The following is an 18285-nucleotide window of genomic DNA, read 5'->3' on the forward strand; positions in this document are numbered from 1 at the left end:
ATCACCTGAGCCATAAATGCCATGTGACTAATTACACTGGAGCCACAGAAAGCCCTGATGGGACCACAAGAATGTGAACAGTCCCAAAACTTTCACTAGCATCTGAAAATTGGAAACAGGTAAAACATCTACTAGAATATCATGAGATTTTACAAATGTTGCAGAACACACTGGTAATTTTTAATGACCATCAATGGTAAAAATGTTTTTGGGTCCAGATGGTGTAGCTGTGTCGCCTACAAACCTGAGCTAGGAGGGTCATGCTAACTAGGCAAATCTTTGACCCCTTTGACTTAATTCAGCAAGTTGCATCCATTTTTCATCTGAGAAATAAAAATGAGTGTTTTGCATTTTTATGGCCTAGTTTATGTAAAAATGTCTTCGCGTTTAGAAGTGAAATCAAATGATGACTCAGAAGAATATGTTTGAAATTACTTCTGGCTCATCCATCATACTGAAAATGGAAAGTCAAGTCAAGCAGATTGTATTGTTGGATACAGTGCTTCATGCATGCAGACAAAGCATATACTGTGCACATACGCTGTAACAACACATACTATGGTATGTGCTATTCCAAATAGAGCCTTGTATTTCTCCATGTATGCTAAATTGTTCACACTGGTCAGCCAAAACATTTAAAACCACCTACCTAATATCATACAAGTCCCCTCATGCTGTCAAAACCGCTCTGATGTATTGACACATGGACTTCACAAGACCTTTAAATATGTCCTGTGGTATCTGACAGCATCTCTGAAACTAACATGCCCACTTTCGGCAGTGTACAGGGATCTGAATAGGCACGCTAATTGGTCTGCGACTAAGCAGCCCAATACTGCACTGCACTGTGTTCAGACACCTTTCTATCATTCGTTTTTTCCATCATTTTGAGCTACAGTTTAAAACAGTTACTATTTTTGGAGATGCTCTGACCCAGTCGTCTCACTATGTGGCCCTCATCAAGTTCATTTGCCTATTTTTCCTGCTTCCAACATGTGAATTTTAAGAACTGACTGTTGCCTAATATGAGCCTGTAATCAATTGTATTCACCTTACCTCTTAGTGGTTTTAATGTTTTTTTGTACAAATGTGAAAAATGTTTATTATAAATGTCTAAAATATTAAGTGGAAAACAACTTTAGAAGTACTGTATTTACTTAATTGTTTAATCATTTTTCATTTATTTTAATATTTTTGTTTGTTTATTTATGTCAGTTTATAAAATAAAACTAAACCACTTAAATCATGTAAACATAGCTACACTGTAAGAATGACAGATTTATGTAACAGGCTACCATTCAAGGCGCTTTTTTTTTTTTATCAGATTTTGCAGTAAATTCACTTCAGATGTTTGAAGTGATTAATCTTGGTAATTCATTTCCATGCACTTTCTCATATTTTACATTCACTGAAGTCTGTCCCGTTTGAAGTGTGTGACTGCTTTCTTGCTTTGATCTTGAAATGCTGCAGCTGTAGCAAAAGTAAACAGCATTCATCCTCTGTCTGTGGTGGAGCATTTTATTGGTTGGTCATAGTGAATGACTACGCCCACTTCACTGAACGAGGCTAAAAAGAGACTCAGAGCAGAACTGAGGTGTGTCATTATATCTGCCCGACATGTAAAAATGATCTTTTACAAGAAGTAAAACAAAATGAAAAGATTGTGTAAAAATCTAAGTGCATTTTAACTCTTAATTCAGCCGTTCTATAATGTTATAACAGACAGTTGCAGTGTTGGGGTAACACATTACAAGAGTTATGTATTTAGATTACTTTTTGTTAAGCAACTAGTAAAGTAATGCATTACTTTAATTTACAAAAAAAAGTTACTTATTCAAAGTATTTTTTCCCATTTATTCATTAAAAGCCCTCCTGTTCCCATGTTAACAGAAATTGGGAGTGAGATGTTACTTTAGATTTAGAATAAATGTAAACACTGAACATTCATACACAAAAACCCAGCTTCAGTATTTCTCAAAATGAATAAAAACAGTGAAATGCAACTCAGAATATGTCGCAAACCTGCAATAAAATATGTTAAATAATACAAATGCCCTTTATGTATTTAATCCCATTTTATTAACCAGTGCTGCTGGTGTGAAAGGGCTTTTACATTTGCCAAAAATATCACTTTTTATATTAAAAACAAACAAGCAAGCCCTACCCAGATTTAAAAAGTAACATAAAAGTTACGTTACACATTACTTTCCAAAAAAGTAACTAACGTAATTAGTTACTTTTTTAGGGAGTAACGTAATATTATATTGCATTACTTTTAAAAGTAACTTTTCCCACCACTGGACCATTGTCAAAATGACTGAAAGTCAAGGCATTTCCTAAGTGAATGATTCAGTGACTTCTTCTGGCTGAATTCCTGTACTTTAAAATTCTTTTTTTTTTTTTTTGCTGAGTGTCTGCAAATAAAAAGGAAATGTTCGTAGACAAAAGAAGCTTTTCAGGGGAAGAGCTATTTAACAGATGGGGTATTTGACTTCTGGCCCTTAATGAAGTTTTTCATATCACTGAACGTATTACTTGCATAATAAATATTAGGGAAGAATGCAATTGCAAGAACCCATAACCGATGTAACCTGCAAAAGAAATTACTGAATGCAACAGCGAACAGATCTGTATGAATCTTTAGTCAACAGATTCAAAAGAGTCGAGTCACTGAGATGAATCGAAATCCCCACTACTATTCCTTTTGTCAGAGGAGGCGGGCGGGTAAATCCAGCAGAAATCTGATATATTCGAATTTCACCAGCGCTCCACCAATCATTGTTCTCGGTTGGAGTTTGTTAGTACCGCCTCCACCAAGGCCACGCCCCCGAAAGAGAGGATCCTCCTGCTGAGGTTGTTTTCCCATGTTAGCCAATTAGCAACTAGCATGCAATTTGAGGTCTGGCGCCTTGACTGAATGGTGCTTACGTGTATTTTAATTTACCGTTCAAATCCGAACCTTACACGATTCAACGTTTGAGAGCGCGGTTACCAGGCTTTACAGGTTTTGATTTCTCGGCGGAGCTGAAAGAAGTGATCCGGAGTGTCTGTTGCGGGGTGAGTTGGCTCTTGCGTGCTAGCGGACGCTCGCTAGCTGTCGTCGTCGCAGTGCTTCATTCAGGCTAAAAGTAGCTAACTCTCGTAGTTAATGACACTTAAACCGCTATCCTCACCAAATGGCCACTAAATCAACAGGGTGGCGTCAAGTTCAAAGATAGCGGCATTAAATCGTGCTCTTTTGAAGTGATGCATGTAACACCAGTGATTATATAAGAGTATTTGTCGAGGCGCTAGCTAGCCGCACTTAGCCTGAATGGCTACATAAGGTTTTTAAGCTCTGCTGGGTTGATCAGCTGCTCATCCTGAAGGTCTATCATACTCTGCCTTTGACCTGTCAGCGATCAGTACTGGCTTATTGATGTCTTCTGAACTACCGTATAACAGTGCTGTTTTGATCACTGAGCAGTTGTGTGTTTACCGGTAGAAACCATTCAGAAGGACTTCCTGATTTGTAGCTAGAAACAGTTGGCAACATCGACTGCTATCCAAAATGCATTATCGCATTTTCTCGGTGTTTGGTGGTTTATAAGATGTTATTTGCCGTTTTTGATCGATTAGGGAACCGGTAGTGATCGGATCGTGTTTTTATTTTGGTGTGATCAGTTTGTGTTGGTCTGAACTCTGCATCGGACAGAGGCGGTTACTGCTCGCCGCCTCTTTTGACGCCACATAGAGGTTCAGGAAGCTTTGTTGGTTTGATCAAACGCGTTTTGATAACCAGAACAACTGTTAACATGCATACGTACTTATTAAAACACACAGTACTCGGATCCGATCAAGTTTTACGGTGCATTTCGGTGTGTGGGTCACATAGTCTCGGGCCTGACACACACACACACACACGCGCGCGCGCACGTACGCACATTCAGACGACGAGAAACTGTCCAGCTGGATAAAACAGACTTTAGCCATTGAAATAAAAGTGAGACGGCGCACATGCCCTAGCATGTTTCCCCCACAGTGTAACTGTGTCTACACACCACACTCCGCCTACACAAGTTTATAGAAAACTGTTACATTGTTTAAAGTTTTGTCGCAGTCTCATGTGAGCAATGGCAAGGATCATAACATCGTGCTATCTGTTAGCCGATCTACGCTAAATATGGACCGTTAATAACGAAGTCGATTAGACATCGAGTGAGCGTCATTATTTGGCAGTCGAGTACATCTGACAGGTGTCAGTAACTTTACGTTACACCAAGCCATAAAGTGGAGCTCCTCTCAGCAGGTTGCTGACACGTTGCGTTTTTCAAGACAATGTGGGATTTAAACGCTTTCGCGTTTTTATGCATGAATAACTGGTACTAAATTTCTTTAGACAAACCTGTTATAAACGGTTTTGTAGAGAACAAATTGCGAAAACACTTTGGGCACGCCTGTAGTAATAAGGAATGAATAAGCCTTATTCATCTATAAAAAAAAGTTTGACCATTATTTATCTATTCACTGTTGCCACATTTTGGAATATTAGTGAAGTCATCAGAACTATGAAATAGCGCGCATGGAAGTTTGAAAATTGGCTACTGACAAAATGTTGAAATTAAAACTGTTTATGTTTTTAGCGGCTGCATAGTAACACTAGGCGTTTCTTAAGCAACTAAATGAAGTACTACCTGACACTTTGTTTGCTTTCACTCTCCAGTCCATTTCAGGCATTAAAACAATTTCTGTTAGTTTTTTTTCTATTTGTATGTGTAACAACTACATGTACACCTCCAGTCAAAAGTTTCTGAACAGTAAGATTTTTAATGTTTATTTTTTTTTTTTTTTTTATTTTTCACCAAGCTTGCATTTATTTGATCCAAAGTACAGCAAAAAGAGTAACATTTTGAAAAAAATGTTTTCTGGATGTATTTTAAAATGTTGTTTGTTTCTGTGATTTCAAAGCAGAATTTTTAGCATCATTACTCCAGTCAAATGATCCTTCAGAAATCTTTCTAATACTTTGATTTGTTGCTAAAAAAAAAAATGTATGTATTATTATGTTGAAAACATAATAACAGCATTTGAAATATACATTTTTTGTAACATTATAAATATCTTTTATTATCACTTTTGATAAATTTAAAACATTGTTGCTAAATAAAAGTATTAATTTCTATACCCCCTCCCCCTCTGAAAAAAATATACTCAACTTCTGTGAATTTTGATAATAATAAAAATGTTTCTTGAACAGCAGATCAGCATTTTAGAATGATTTCTGAGGGATCATGTCACACTGAAGACTGGAGTAATGATGCTAAAAAAAGTAGCTTTGTTCACAGGAATAAATTATATTTTAAAATATATTCACATAGAAAACAATTATTTTAAATAGTACAAATATTTTAAAATTATACCGTTTTTGCTCTACTTTGGATGCAATAAATGCAGGCTTAGTGACCTAAGAGATTTCTTTAAGAAAAAAAAAAAAAAAAAAAATCTTACTGTTCAAAAACTTTTGAGTGGCAGTGAAGTTGTCTACAAAACTAATCTCATGTTGTTCCAAACGTGTTCACGTTTGAGCGAACTATCTGTTTGAGATCATATTAACAAGAATTCAGTCAAGTGTGTCCAAATTTTTGACTGACAGTGTATATATATTTAGCGGTAACTTTTTTTTTTTAATGAGTATTTGTTGTTTGTTTGTAGATTCCGCCGCAGTGAGGAGCATGAGTACATAATGAAGCGGCGCTTGGAGGATCAGGACACAGTGATCGGCTCTCAGCGGCGGCTCCCCGGGGGTGTGGACATCTTACAGCACCGCGTCCTCAACTCTGCCTCCTCCCTTTACGAGACTGCACCAGACAACATGCAGCCATCATCCAGCATGCAGTACTCTGTCTCACAGACCTATCAGGTACCAAAAAGTCATCAACAGATTTGCATCATTTCGGTATATGTGTCTGTTTATTTTTATGTATTAAATAAAATAAATAAACATAAATGTAACCTGAAAATGAGTTATAGAGTATTAACTTTGTTTAATGATAGTCACTTTATGTAACATGTATTATAGAGAGAGAGAGAGAGAGAGAGAGAGAGAGAGACGCATCCATTTTTGGACTTGCAATTTAATTGGCTAGAAATTGCTGTTTTTGACTTCTATAAGCAAATTAAAGCAAACAAAACATATCCAGTGATTATGAATGACTGTAAAATTCAGTCATTGGTTAAAACCTGCAGGAACCTTGCTATGAGTATGTATTTATTCAGAAAGTATTCCTTTGACCCAAAAGCTGACAATCTCTGATTAATTAAGCACACTATGTGCGTTTCATTTATTTAAAGCATGTTTTTGGATGTATTAAAACTGTAAGGAGAATTCATCACATAGTGTTAAAGGGAAATGGCATTTCGCTTAATGTAAGTCGCACTGATAATTGACTATTTCTCCTTCTGCTCTAACAGTTGTCAATGGCCCAGAGTTCTGGGGGACATGGACATACCAGCAGTTCAGCTGTGCACAGTGGGCCTCATCACCATGGGCCAGCTGTCCAGCCTGTGGGCCAGGGCCACTCTCATGCTACCCCAGCCCCTGCCCCAACACTGGGTCAACAACAATTTCAAAGACTCAAGGTAAGAGATCTGTCTAGAAGAGCGTGGGAATTATTTGCTCAAGTTTAGACGGATTGCTCGAGCGCTGAGATGTGTTTAATTTCAGGTTGAAGATGCTCTTTCCTATTTGGATCAAGTTAAGCTTCAGTTTGGCAATCAGCCGCAGGTCTACAATGACTTCCTGGATATCATGAAGGAGTTCAAGTCTCAAAGGTCAGTTTGAGTTTTGTTTTTGTTAGATTTTTGTGTTCTTGGGGCTTATTATGTTTCTGTCCCTTCTAGTTCAGTCTAGCTTCACACCACGAATGGCTTGATTTAGTTTTGGTGAGCGCCCTGGGGACTTTATCCTCGGCCAAGGTAGCTGAGAGAGACACTTAACCTGCCTTTGTACTTCCTTGTGGCTGCTTTTGTGCTCTGACCCCTCTTTCTTTGTCAGTAATAGAGGAAAGGAATTGTTTGCGCCAATAGGCCGAGCATTGAAGAGAGTAATTCTTGATTTATTTTGTACAAACTGTGATCATACCTGTGTGCAGTATTATATTTATTTTCTTTTAAAATTCATTGTTTAATTACTAAATTAAACTTTTCGTGCTTCCAAATGTTCTGCGTTTCCAAACGTGCTTTGCAAGGCAGCAAAATATACTATTTTAAGCTTAGGTGTCAGGCTTTGGAGTAAGTAAATGTTAAATTAGAGCTGTTTATCACACTCGCTATTTGTCTTAAGTATGAGAACCAACAAAGCATAACAGTTTTTGGAGTGATAAGATCACAGTTGCATTTAGGCCTGTCTACCTTTTTATTGGGCAATATATTGCCCCATGAATAAACAGGATAAACAATATTATTGCCATTTTAAGACCATTTTATGCCACTGACTATAACGATAATATTTTAGCAGTAGCTATCTGTACTAGTCAGTGCAGTTACATTGTTAAACCAGTGAGTCTTATGAGTGAGTCTTCATTAAACCATTCAGTCAGTGGATGACCCGCGTAATGATGAAGTTTACGTCATAGAAATCAATGGTGTTGATACAATGCATTAAACAGCACTGACGCCAGTCATGGGAAGTCCCCTTAAACTTTAAAAAGGATACAACAACAACAACAACAACAACAACAAATATTGCTTTCATTTTCTGACTGATGGCAAACTTTGTTGTATTCATTAATATGACTTGACCCGAAGGACAGATGCAACATCAGTTACATTTACATTTTGGTGAAACTGTTTTTTTTTTTTTTTAATGTAAACAAACATGCATGTAAAAACAATGGGAAATGTATCACATCACCAAAACTTACCACATAATATATGACCCTATACCCGAAAACCAGTCTTAAGTAGCACAGGTATATTTGTAGCAATAGTCAAAAATACATTGTTTTTTTAATGCAAAAAATCATTAGGATATTAAGTAAAGATCATGTTCCATGAAAATATTTTGGAAATTTCCTGCCGTTAATATTATCGAAACACAATTTTTAATTAGTAATATGCACTGGTGAGAACTTAATTTGGACTACTTTAAAGGTGACTTTCTCAGTATTTAGATTTTTTTTTTTACACTCTCAGATTCCAGATTTTGTCCAAATATTGTCCTATCGTGACAAACCGTACATCAATGGAAGGCTTATTTATTCAGCTTACCCTAGGATGTATAAATCTGAATTTTAAAAAACTGACCCTTATGGTCCAGGGTCACATATATGGATGTGACCACAGTAAGTATATATACTAATTATTGTGACAGGTCACATTGGCAAAATTCTGCAGACAAAACAAGAACTTTGTCAATAGAGTAGCAAAGTATGAAGCCCTGCTGACACAGAAGTCACTTTCAGACAGCTTTCTGTTGGTCAGTGCAGTGAATTTGTGTGACCAAATTGAACATGAACAAAATCAGCAAGGGGCTTTTTCACCCTCACACGAAACTCCAGGTTGCATGGATTCCTATTAAAGTTGCTGGCCACAAAATTTTACTAAACTGCGGTAAATGTGACCTTAAAGGTGCATATATTGTTAAATAGTTACAATTCAATGGAGGCAGTGACTTGGTCTTGTGCATTGGTTGTTGATTGAGTTTTAAAATGTGGGCATGGCTTTCAAAAGTGGATGCAGGTAAATGCAAGTTAAAAAAAAATGAAACATGCACAAATTAATTTTTCACATTAAAATCTATAACAAGCATTTAGAAAAATAGATGTAAATAGGGTGAATTTTAATTTCATGCCGACTTCAAAGCGATAGTTCACCTAAAAATGAAAATTCTGTCTTTAATTACTCACCTTCAGGTGGTCCCAAACCCCTAAGACCTTCATTCATCTTCTGAACAGATATTTTTTGATGAAATCCAAGAGCTTTCTGATTCTGACTGCGTAGACAGCAATGGTTATACCACTTTCAAGGCCCAAAAAGGTAGTAAGGACATTGCTAAAATAGTTAATGTGACATCAGTGGTTCAACTGTTCTTTTACAAGGCAAAGAGAATACTTTTTGTGTGCAAAGAAAACAAAAACTGACTACATTCAACAGTTTCTTACAGTTACAAGAGTAACACACGTGAGTGCATTCCTCTGCTTGTAAACAAGGCGCAGCGCTTCCGGGTTCTACGTCAGAACTGCGGCTTCTGCCTCAGCAGCATCACATGTATGCATCTAAAAGTTTCCTTGTAGCTTCACAACATGACATTTGAACCACTGATGTCACATGGGCTTTTTGCCTTGAACATGTCAGTTGCGTTGCTGTCTATGGAGGTTCAGAAAGCTCTCGGATTTAATAAAAAAATATCTGTTCCGAGGATAAATGAAGGTCTTTGTAAGCAAATGGGAGATTTTATTATTTTCAATATTATGTTTATAAAGTATTCAGAATTAAATGTATTTATCATGTTATTATTAAATTATATTGAGATTCCGAACATTTTAAATTGAGTGTTTTTAGTTGTAAATGTTTGATACTTAGTGTTAGGGATTTAGAAGAAAGGAATATCCATATATATATATATATATATATATATATATATATATATATATATGTATATGTATATGTATATGTATGTATATATGTGTTCTTTTTGCAAGCGCTGTTATGGTCATGTGTTTTTGGACTCAAGGACATTGCAAATCAAATACCATAAATGTACTGTCCTTGTGTTGTCAGCATTGATACACCGGGTGTGATCAGCAGAGTCTCCCAGCTCTTCAAGGGCCATCCAGACCTAATCATGGGCTTCAACACCTTCCTGCCTCCTGGCTACAAGATTGAGGTTCAGACCAATGATCTGGTTAATGTGACCACTCCTGGGCAGATCCACCACATTACCCCGCATGGCATCTCTGTTCAGAACCTTCCCATAACACAGCCAGCGCAGCACCAGACCCAAACAGCAGCTCCCACCAGCACTGCAGCCTTGGTCGTCCCTAGTCAGCCAACCCCTGCCAAGATCAGCAAGGTAAAACTAAGTTGTTTCACCTTCTGTATGTGTTTGAACATACTGAACATTTTGTCTAAATTAATTTTATGTTCCACAGCCAATGCAGTCTCCTGCACTTACCCCAACCAGCCAGCCTAATCCGTCCATTCCTTCGTACGCTTCTCCGCGCTCGCCCTCGGTCCAGTCCCACACTCCCATCAGCAGCAGCACTGCCGGTTCAACCCCGCTGCAGAACAACCAGCCTGTAGAGTTCAACCACGCTATCAACTACGTGAACAAAATAAAGAACCGCTTTCAGGGCCAGCCAGAGGTCTACAAATCCTTCTTGGAAATTCTGCACACATACCAGGTGAGAGCGGAGGTGCTGAGGACAATATCTGTATGTCAGAATGTTCTGTATGGCTGTGTAGTACAACCAACCTTTTTATTCAACCTTTTTATAAGTACGCTATCAAAAGTTTGGGTCGGTAAGACTAATACTTCTATTCAGCAAGGATTCATTAAATTGATCAAACGTGATAGTAAAGGCATGCATAATGTTACAGAAGATTTATGTTTTAAATAAATGCTGGTTTTTGAGCTTTATATTCATCAATTGTGAAAAGAAAAATGCGTCACAGTCTCCACAAAAATATTAAGCAGCACAGCTGTTATTTATAAAGTAAATGTGTTTCTTGAGCAGCAAATCAGCAGATTAGAACGATTTCTGAATGATTATATGATGCTGGAGTAACGGCTGCTGAAAATTCAGCTTTACCATCACAGGAATTAATTACATTTTAAATGTGTTAAAATTAAGTTATTTTTTAAACAATAACATTTCACAATATTACTATTTTTACTGTATTTTTGATCAAATAAATGCAAACGTAGTGAGCATAAAAGACTTCAAAAACAGTCAAATCTTACAGACTTTGAACTTTTAAACAGAAGTGTATGTTTACAGCCCTTTGTTGCATGCTTACTGTAAACTTGTGCTTTGTTGTATAGAAGGAGCAGCGTAATGCTAAGGAGGCAGGGGGAAACTACACACCCACTCTCACAGAGCAGCAGGTGTATGCTCAGGTGGCCCAGCTCTTCAAGAACCAAGAGGACCTTCTTTCAGAATTCGGACAGTTCCTGCCAGATGCTAACAATTCAGTGGTAAGTTTTGATCGGTCTGTTGAGCTGTATGGTAAGAATAATATCTCACTTTGCTTTGTTTTCTTCTCCTCAGTTATTGAGTAAGACTACAGCTGAGAAGGCTGAATCTGTGCGTATTGATCATGGTGTGACCGTAAAAAGACCGCAGCTGAACAACAAGCAGAGGTTTAACCAGAATGGCTGTCAAATCCGCAGACACCCAGGGCCGCCCACTACTCCCCCTGTTAAGGTGATTTTGAGTAAACCTTTAAATCATAACTACTTTATGGCTGTTTTTATGGCTGTCATTGCATTATCAGTATTATTCATCCTCTTTATTTTTTTTCTCTTTACACTTTAACAGAAAAAGCAAAAATTTATGGGAAAAGACCATTCAATGGCTGAAGCCAGCAAACTTGGAATTGGTGCTGAATCTCTCTTTTTTGAAAAGGTGATTATTTTTAATGTAGTCTTCCAGTGATTACAATGCAATATAAAAATAACTGCTTTAAGTTGGTACAGTAAATATTAAAAGGCTCATAGTGAGTTATGTGGCTTATACACTGTATTCTCTTCTCAGGTGCGGAAAGCGCTGCGGAGTTCAGAAGCTTATGACAATTTCTTACGCTGTTTGGTCATCTTCAATCAAGAAGTCATCTCACGGGCTGAACTTGTGCAGCTGGTCTTGCCATTTTTGGGGTGAGTGGAATTTAATTTAGTGTCACATTGACATCAGAGAGATACTTTCATTCTGATTTAAAGACTTATGTAGCCATTATTTAATGTAATTCATTTTAAATCAGATATCAATAAAACTATTAGTAACATCAGTTCTGACATTTTTGCTATTGCTTTTTCTGGTTATCAGGAAATTCCCTGAGCTTTTTACGTGGTTCAAAAACTTCCTGGGCTACAGAGAGTGTGCCCATATTGAGAGCTTTCCCAAAGAGCGAGCCACTGAAGGCATTGCAATGGAAATTGATTATGCCTCCTGCAAAAGATTGGGCTCCAGTTACAGAGCCCTGCCCAAGAGCTTCCAGCAGCCTCGATGCACAGGCAGGACTCCGCTGTGCAAAGAGGTAAATTTATTTCTTTGCACATATTAACACTCATCTGAAAGCTGTTGGTTGGTGCTCTGATGGTGCTGTACACACCCTATAGCGACACTTTTGATTGTGGTGTGATGTTGGTACACACAGTTTAAAATGCGTTTTCTTTCTCTTTTTTTGATCCATATGGTTTTATTAAAGAATTAGTTTACTCCTGAATTAAGATTTCCTAATAATTTACACACCTCTATGTCATTCAGGATGTTCATGTCTTTCTTTCTGCAGTCGAAAAGAAATTCAGGTTTTTGAAGAAAAACATTCCAGGGTTCTTCTCTATAAAGTGGACTTCAGTGGGAATCAATGGTTGACGGTCCAAATTGCAATTTCAATGCAGCTTCAAAGGGCTCTACACAATCTCAGCCAAGGAATAAGGGTCTTGTCTCACAAAATTATCTGTCGTTTTCTAAAACTAATAATAATAATAATAATAATAAAAAAAAAAGAATATATAGTAAAAAAAAATGTCACATGTGGTTAGTTCTTCGTCTATGTATCTCATTTTCTCCTTAAACTTCAAAATTGTCTGACGTCGTTGTCTTATCTTCATGCATGGCCTTTCCACGTGACTACGTAATGTTTGAAGTTGTGGACGCAGAGCTACTGCACAACAAGCATTTGTGGTTAAAAAATATGTACATTTAATATTTTAATTTTTTTTTAGAAAATGACAGATGGATAAGACCCTAATTCCTCGGCTGGGATCGTGTAGAGCCCTTTGAAGCTGCATTGAAACTGCAATTTGGACCTTGGGGCAGTTGTGGCCCAATGGTTAGAGAGTCAGACTTGTAACCCAAAGGTTGCGGGTTTGAGTCTTGGTTCTGGCAGGGATTGTAGGTGGGAAGAGTGAATGCACAGAGCTCTCCAGACCCGCAACTGCTCCCTGGGCTCCGCAGCAAAAATGGCTGCCCACTTAACGGGGTGTTTGTGTGTTTGTTCATTACTCACTGCTGTGTGTGTACAGTTGGATAGGTGAAATGCAGAGCACAAATTCGGATTATGGGTCACCATACTTGGCCACTTTCCTTTCCCTATTTTCAACCCACTGATTCCTATTGAAGTCTCCATGGAGAAAAATCCTGGAATGTTTTCCTCAAAAACCTTAATATCTTTTCGACTGAAGAAAGAAAGATAGGAACAACTTGGGGTGAGAATATTCTCAGGAAATTTTAAGATGAATTGAAGGCTTGCTTTGCCCTGCTGATAACTAGTTACAGGAACATACAGTGTTAAAGCAATTTGTAGCTACTACTGACACACAAAATCATGAGTTTACAGACAAAAATTAGACACACTATCCTCAACCAAAAAAAGTTAGTGTAGTGATAATTTGATTTCATGACAGCCCTATGCTAATGTTGAGTAATTTTCAGGTGTTGAATGATACATGGGTGTCATTTCCATCCTGGTCTGAAGACTCAACCTTCGTCAGCTCCAAAAAGACTCAGTATGAAGAGCATATATACAGATGTGAAGATGAGCGCTTTGAGGTAAGCAAGAAGCAATATCAAAATACCAAAGCTTTATTGTCAGCAGTGTTATAAGATATTCAGTTCAGTGTTTAATCAAACATGTCTTGTGTTGTGTAGCTCGATGTGGTTCTGGAGACAAACCTCGCCACTATCCGTGTTCTAGAGGCTGTTCAAAAGAGGCTCTCACGCATGTCTGCTGAGGAACAGGCCAAGTTCCGGCTGGACAATACCATTGGAGGCTCTTCTGAGGTCATCCACCGTAAAGCTATTCAGAGGATATATGGTGATAAAGCTCCAGACATCATAGATGGGCTTAAGACGAACCCCGCTGTCTCTGTACCTATTGTACTTAAAAGGTCAGCATAAATGTTATTGTCTGAAGGTGACTCCTGCCTAGCAAATTCATAAGACTATAAAAATGTCATGCACTGTGGTGAGAAAAGGCTCTTTCTTTGAAAGAGGACAGATTAGTTTTTAAAACTTTTTTTTTTTTTTTTAAGTACGATCTAAATAGCATAGTATATGATTATGGAAATTCCAAAGCATGTAGGGCTGCACAGAAAATTGTGATTTGGCTTAATGCAGTTATTAAACCACAAACGTCTCCAGGTTCACTCTATTTGAAAGAAGAACTGATAGTTGTAAAAATGTTTTAGTTTCTGACCAAACTAAAGACTGCACTAGACTTTAATGTAAATGCACAGAGAACCAGATTATTTTTCACATGTGGGTCAACTAAAGAACATCAAAATTTGGCTCGTTTAAAGAAAACAAAATGTGAATTCTTCATTGAGTAACTTTTCTTTATCTTATTCGCAGTAAAATTTGGCCAAAACATGTTTTCACACACTGTTGAACATGGAATGTGTGGTTTCTGTGATTTTATGGCTTTTGTTATTTAATCATCATCTATTCAGCTGAAATATGAGATGTTAAATGCTTATACCACAATTGCACTGTTTGTCAAACAAAACCTTATGCAGCCCTAGTACCAAAGTAATTTACCATGTTATTACTAATCAACAGGGTTCGTACAAGGTGCTTGATGTACTTGAAATTAACTTTTTGAAATTTAAGGCCTGGAAAACCTTTGAAAATGGCAACATTCTTGAAAAGGTACTTGAAAAGTGCTTGAGTTATTGAAACAGTGGGTTTTTTTTTTTTTTTTCCCCAATAAGCACATATCTTTTCCCGCAAAACTCACACAATTTCAAAAAACACCCTTTTTCCACTTATTTCAGCTTATAAAAACGTAGTTCTAGGATTTTTTTTTAGCTTGTGTACTGTATACATTGTTAAATAGCAGCTTTTAGACATTGTTCTGTTTTTTGTTACAAGTCAGAAATTACAAGGAGGCAGCTTCCCACAGTACAAAGTCAATGGAGAGTTTAGGATTGCCCCGCCCCCGATGTGGGCGTGGCCTAAACATGCTCAGTCTATATTGCGTTGTAAAATGATTCACTGTTTCAAAGCGAATCAAATGATTTATGAACAAATGACTTGGATCCGGATTTCGGAGCGGGTTCGCGAGTCATTTGATTTAGATTGTAACTTCACGTATCATTTTATTAGTATAATTTTATTTATCTATATATTTTTTTTAGAATTTGAAAGATAAGACATTCTTTGATAAATGAAGTCTCTGAATGAAGTACTTAAAAAAATCAAAGTAGTGCTTGAACGTCTTTGAAAGTCCTGAAATTTCATTTTACAGTATCTGTACGAACCCTGAATCAATAGCATCATTGTGCTTTCTAAACATAACTTTGTCAGATGGGGAAGAGCTCTGTCTTACACAGTTCTTTTCTTTTCAGGTTTTTCTCACAGAATGCATTATGTTTGTCTTCTTAGGCTGAAAAATAAAGAAGAAGAGTGGCGAGAGGCTCAGCGTGGCTTCAACAAGATCTGGAGGGAACAGAATGAGAAGTATTACCTGAAGTCTTTAGATCACCAAGGTATTAACTTCAAACAGAACGATACAAAGGTGTTTCGCTCCAAGATGCTGCTCAATGAAATCGAGACTCTTTATGACGAGGTATGAAACATTCAAAATGTGCTTTTTTTTGTCCAGAAATGAACGATTAATTACATTTTAAATAATGCCCTTTTCATCCACTTAGCGACAAGAGCAGGCTTCAGAAGACAACGCTGCCCCTCCCTCAGGCCCTCACATGACCCTCATGTACGAGGACAGCCAGATCCTGGAAGACGCTGCCGCGCTCATCATCCACCATGTCAAGAGGCAGTCGGGCATCCACAAAGACGACAAATACAAAATCAAGCAGGTCATATACCATTTCATCCCCGACATGCTGTTCGCACGGCGTGGCGAGCTTTCTGATGTGGAGGAGGAAGAAGAGGAGGAGACTGAACCGGATGAAGACGGGACTAAAAAGCACAATGGGACAACGTCAACAAAGTCTAAGCTCCTCTTCAGCCATACAGCAGCTACCCAGCAGAAGCTGAGTAACTGTGACGATGCCTACAACCTCTTCTATGTCAACAATAACTGGTACATCTTCCTACGGCTGCATCAGATCCTGTGCTCCCGACTGCTACGGATCTACGCGCAGGCGGAAAAACAGATCGAGGAAGATGCCAGAGAGAGGGAGTGGGAAAGAAACGTGTTGGGACTGAAAAGAGAGAAGAACGACAGCCCGGCCATCCAGCTGCGTTTGAAAGAACCCAGTACGTTTCACATTTCACTCAGGTTTTAAGCAGGTAGTCATTGTGTCAGCACGGTTCACGCCAAAGTTGAGAACTTGAGTGCGAGACCTCCTAAATTTGCGAAGACAGGTGGATCTTTTATCACCAGTCGCCCTCAAAGGTCTTAACACATGTTGGCGCTAATGATATTTCTCTCCGATTTACCAGCAACCCATCAGGGCCCAGTCGCCATGGAAACAACTTGAGCGACTCATAGATTAAGGCTGTAATTTGTTTATTTGTAATGCTGTCGTTGGAGGGTGATGGATTAAAAATGCTGTTTGTTTTTGCAGTGGACATCGATGTCGAAGACTACTACTCTGCCTTCTTAGAGATGGTGCGAAATCTTCTGGATGGCAACATGGAGACATCTCAATATGAGGACCAGCTGAGGGAAATGTTTACCATCCATGCCTACATTGCCTTCACCATGGACAAACTCATCCAGAGTATAGTGAGACAGGTAGAGATAGTTTTTTTTTTATTTGATGGAGTGAGCATTTTCAGTGTTTTGCAATCTCATCTTACAGTTTAACTTTTCTTTTTTCTCTTTCCCACAGCTGCAGCATATAGTAAGCGATGAGATCTGTGTACAGGTGACTGATCTTTACCTTAGCGAGTGTGCCAACAAAGCCACCGGTGGGTCCCTGTCCACCCAAGCATCTAGAGGAAGTGCCGAGTCAGCTTACCAGCGGAAAGCCGAGCAGCTGATGTCCGACGAGAACTGTTTTAAGGTACGACTATCTCTTTTAATTTACCAAGGCACACTTGCTGTTTGAAATTGCGTACTGAGTAGGTAATTACATTTGAATTTACTTTGCGACCATTAAAAATAAAGAATGTTCTGTGGTAGGATGAATGAAATTTTGTTACTGTCAAATGGCCTACCAGTGTCAGTTGCACCGCTTCAGTGCCATTCATAAATCCTCTGCCGTGCCCTCATGGGATAGTAATGTTTCCATCAAATGCACACTTAAAAATCTCACTGGAAGTAGTAGGTGACAGGGCTTAAAATTCTGATTTCCGTCAGTTAGAAAAAATGAGGAGAAAAGAAATGTGTAGCACATTGTTGTTGTTCTATCAAAAATCATTTCAACCACACCTACAGCTTCTCAGTGACAACCTAGTGACACCGCTTGCATCATTCACAGTAATTAGCAGAGAACACAGAGCAGAACTTGAATTTCGGCTCGGGTATTAATAAAAATTCTACTCATTCTCACAGGTTCCGCTCTAATAGCGTGATTACAGATGACGGAATGTATCATTTGCACGTGCTTTTGAGTCTTGCTTATTTCAAGTGAAAGAGAAACTTACTCTCTAGAATAGTTTCTGTGCGCCCACAGATCGCGATAAGGAGAGTAACAGCTTTTAAAATTTAAAGGAGTTTGCAAATGTGATATTGATTTAATACAACAGTTAAAAAAAACAAGAAGGTTATGTTAAGTGACTTTTGTTGTCTGACTACAACACTGCTGCCTGATTTTACTCTATTTGATCAATGAAAATAGTTCCAATTAAAGTAACAGCCAGTGTTAATTTTGACAGGCATTTTTTTATTTAGTCTTAGTCTTTATCTTGAGGCTAAAATAGTCACTTGAGACTAGTTGTAGTCACATTTTAGTCATTTGAGTATTTCATAGTTTTAGTCTAGTTTTTGTCAACTTTAAGTCATTACTTTTAGTCAAACTGCAGTTACCAACATTTATTTTGGTAGCTTTTTAGTCTTCAAACAAAAATCATAGTTGTCGATTATTCCCTTGAAATTGTAATTGCGATTTATTAATAACGATTATCACAATTTACATTGAATGATGTTTTAAATACCTTTATACCATTGTTATAT

At 37.9% G+C, this 18285-nt stretch overlaps 1 protein-coding gene across 1 annotated transcript in view; it reads left to right on the forward strand.

Annotated features, from left to right (window-relative positions):
- The first annotated feature begins 2843 nt into the window (after positions 1–2843).
- Positions 2844–18285, forward strand: part of sin3ab (SIN3 transcription regulator family member Ab) — a 31225-nt gene continuing 15783 nt past the window's right edge. Inside the window, exons 1-17 of the mRNA XM_051114738.1 lie at positions 2844–3057; positions 5692–5899; positions 6451–6618; positions 6704–6810; positions 9760–10051; positions 10131–10382; positions 11024–11176; positions 11250–11405; positions 11520–11606; positions 11736–11854; positions 12024–12234; positions 13635–13751; positions 13851–14089; positions 15585–15768; positions 15854–16421; positions 16733–16902; positions 17000–17173. Coding sequence (XP_050970695.1) covers positions 5723–5899; positions 6451–6618; positions 6704–6810; positions 9760–10051; positions 10131–10382; positions 11024–11176; positions 11250–11405; positions 11520–11606; positions 11736–11854; positions 12024–12234; positions 13635–13751; positions 13851–14089; positions 15585–15768; positions 15854–16421; positions 16733–16902; positions 17000–17173 — 3174 coding nt within the window. The 5' untranslated portion in view covers positions 2844–3057; positions 5692–5722. The remainder of the gene's footprint in view (positions 3058–5691; positions 5900–6450; positions 6619–6703; positions 6811–9759; positions 10052–10130; positions 10383–11023; positions 11177–11249; positions 11406–11519; positions 11607–11735; positions 11855–12023; positions 12235–13634; positions 13752–13850; positions 14090–15584; positions 15769–15853; positions 16422–16732; positions 16903–16999; positions 17174–18285) is intronic.

The sequence above is a fragment of the Labeo rohita genome, chromosome 7, assembly GCF_022985175.1.
Source record: "Labeo rohita strain BAU-BD-2019 chromosome 7, IGBB_LRoh.1.0, whole genome shotgun sequence".
Lineage (NCBI taxonomy): Eukaryota > Metazoa > Chordata > Actinopteri > Cypriniformes > Cyprinidae > Labeo > Labeo rohita.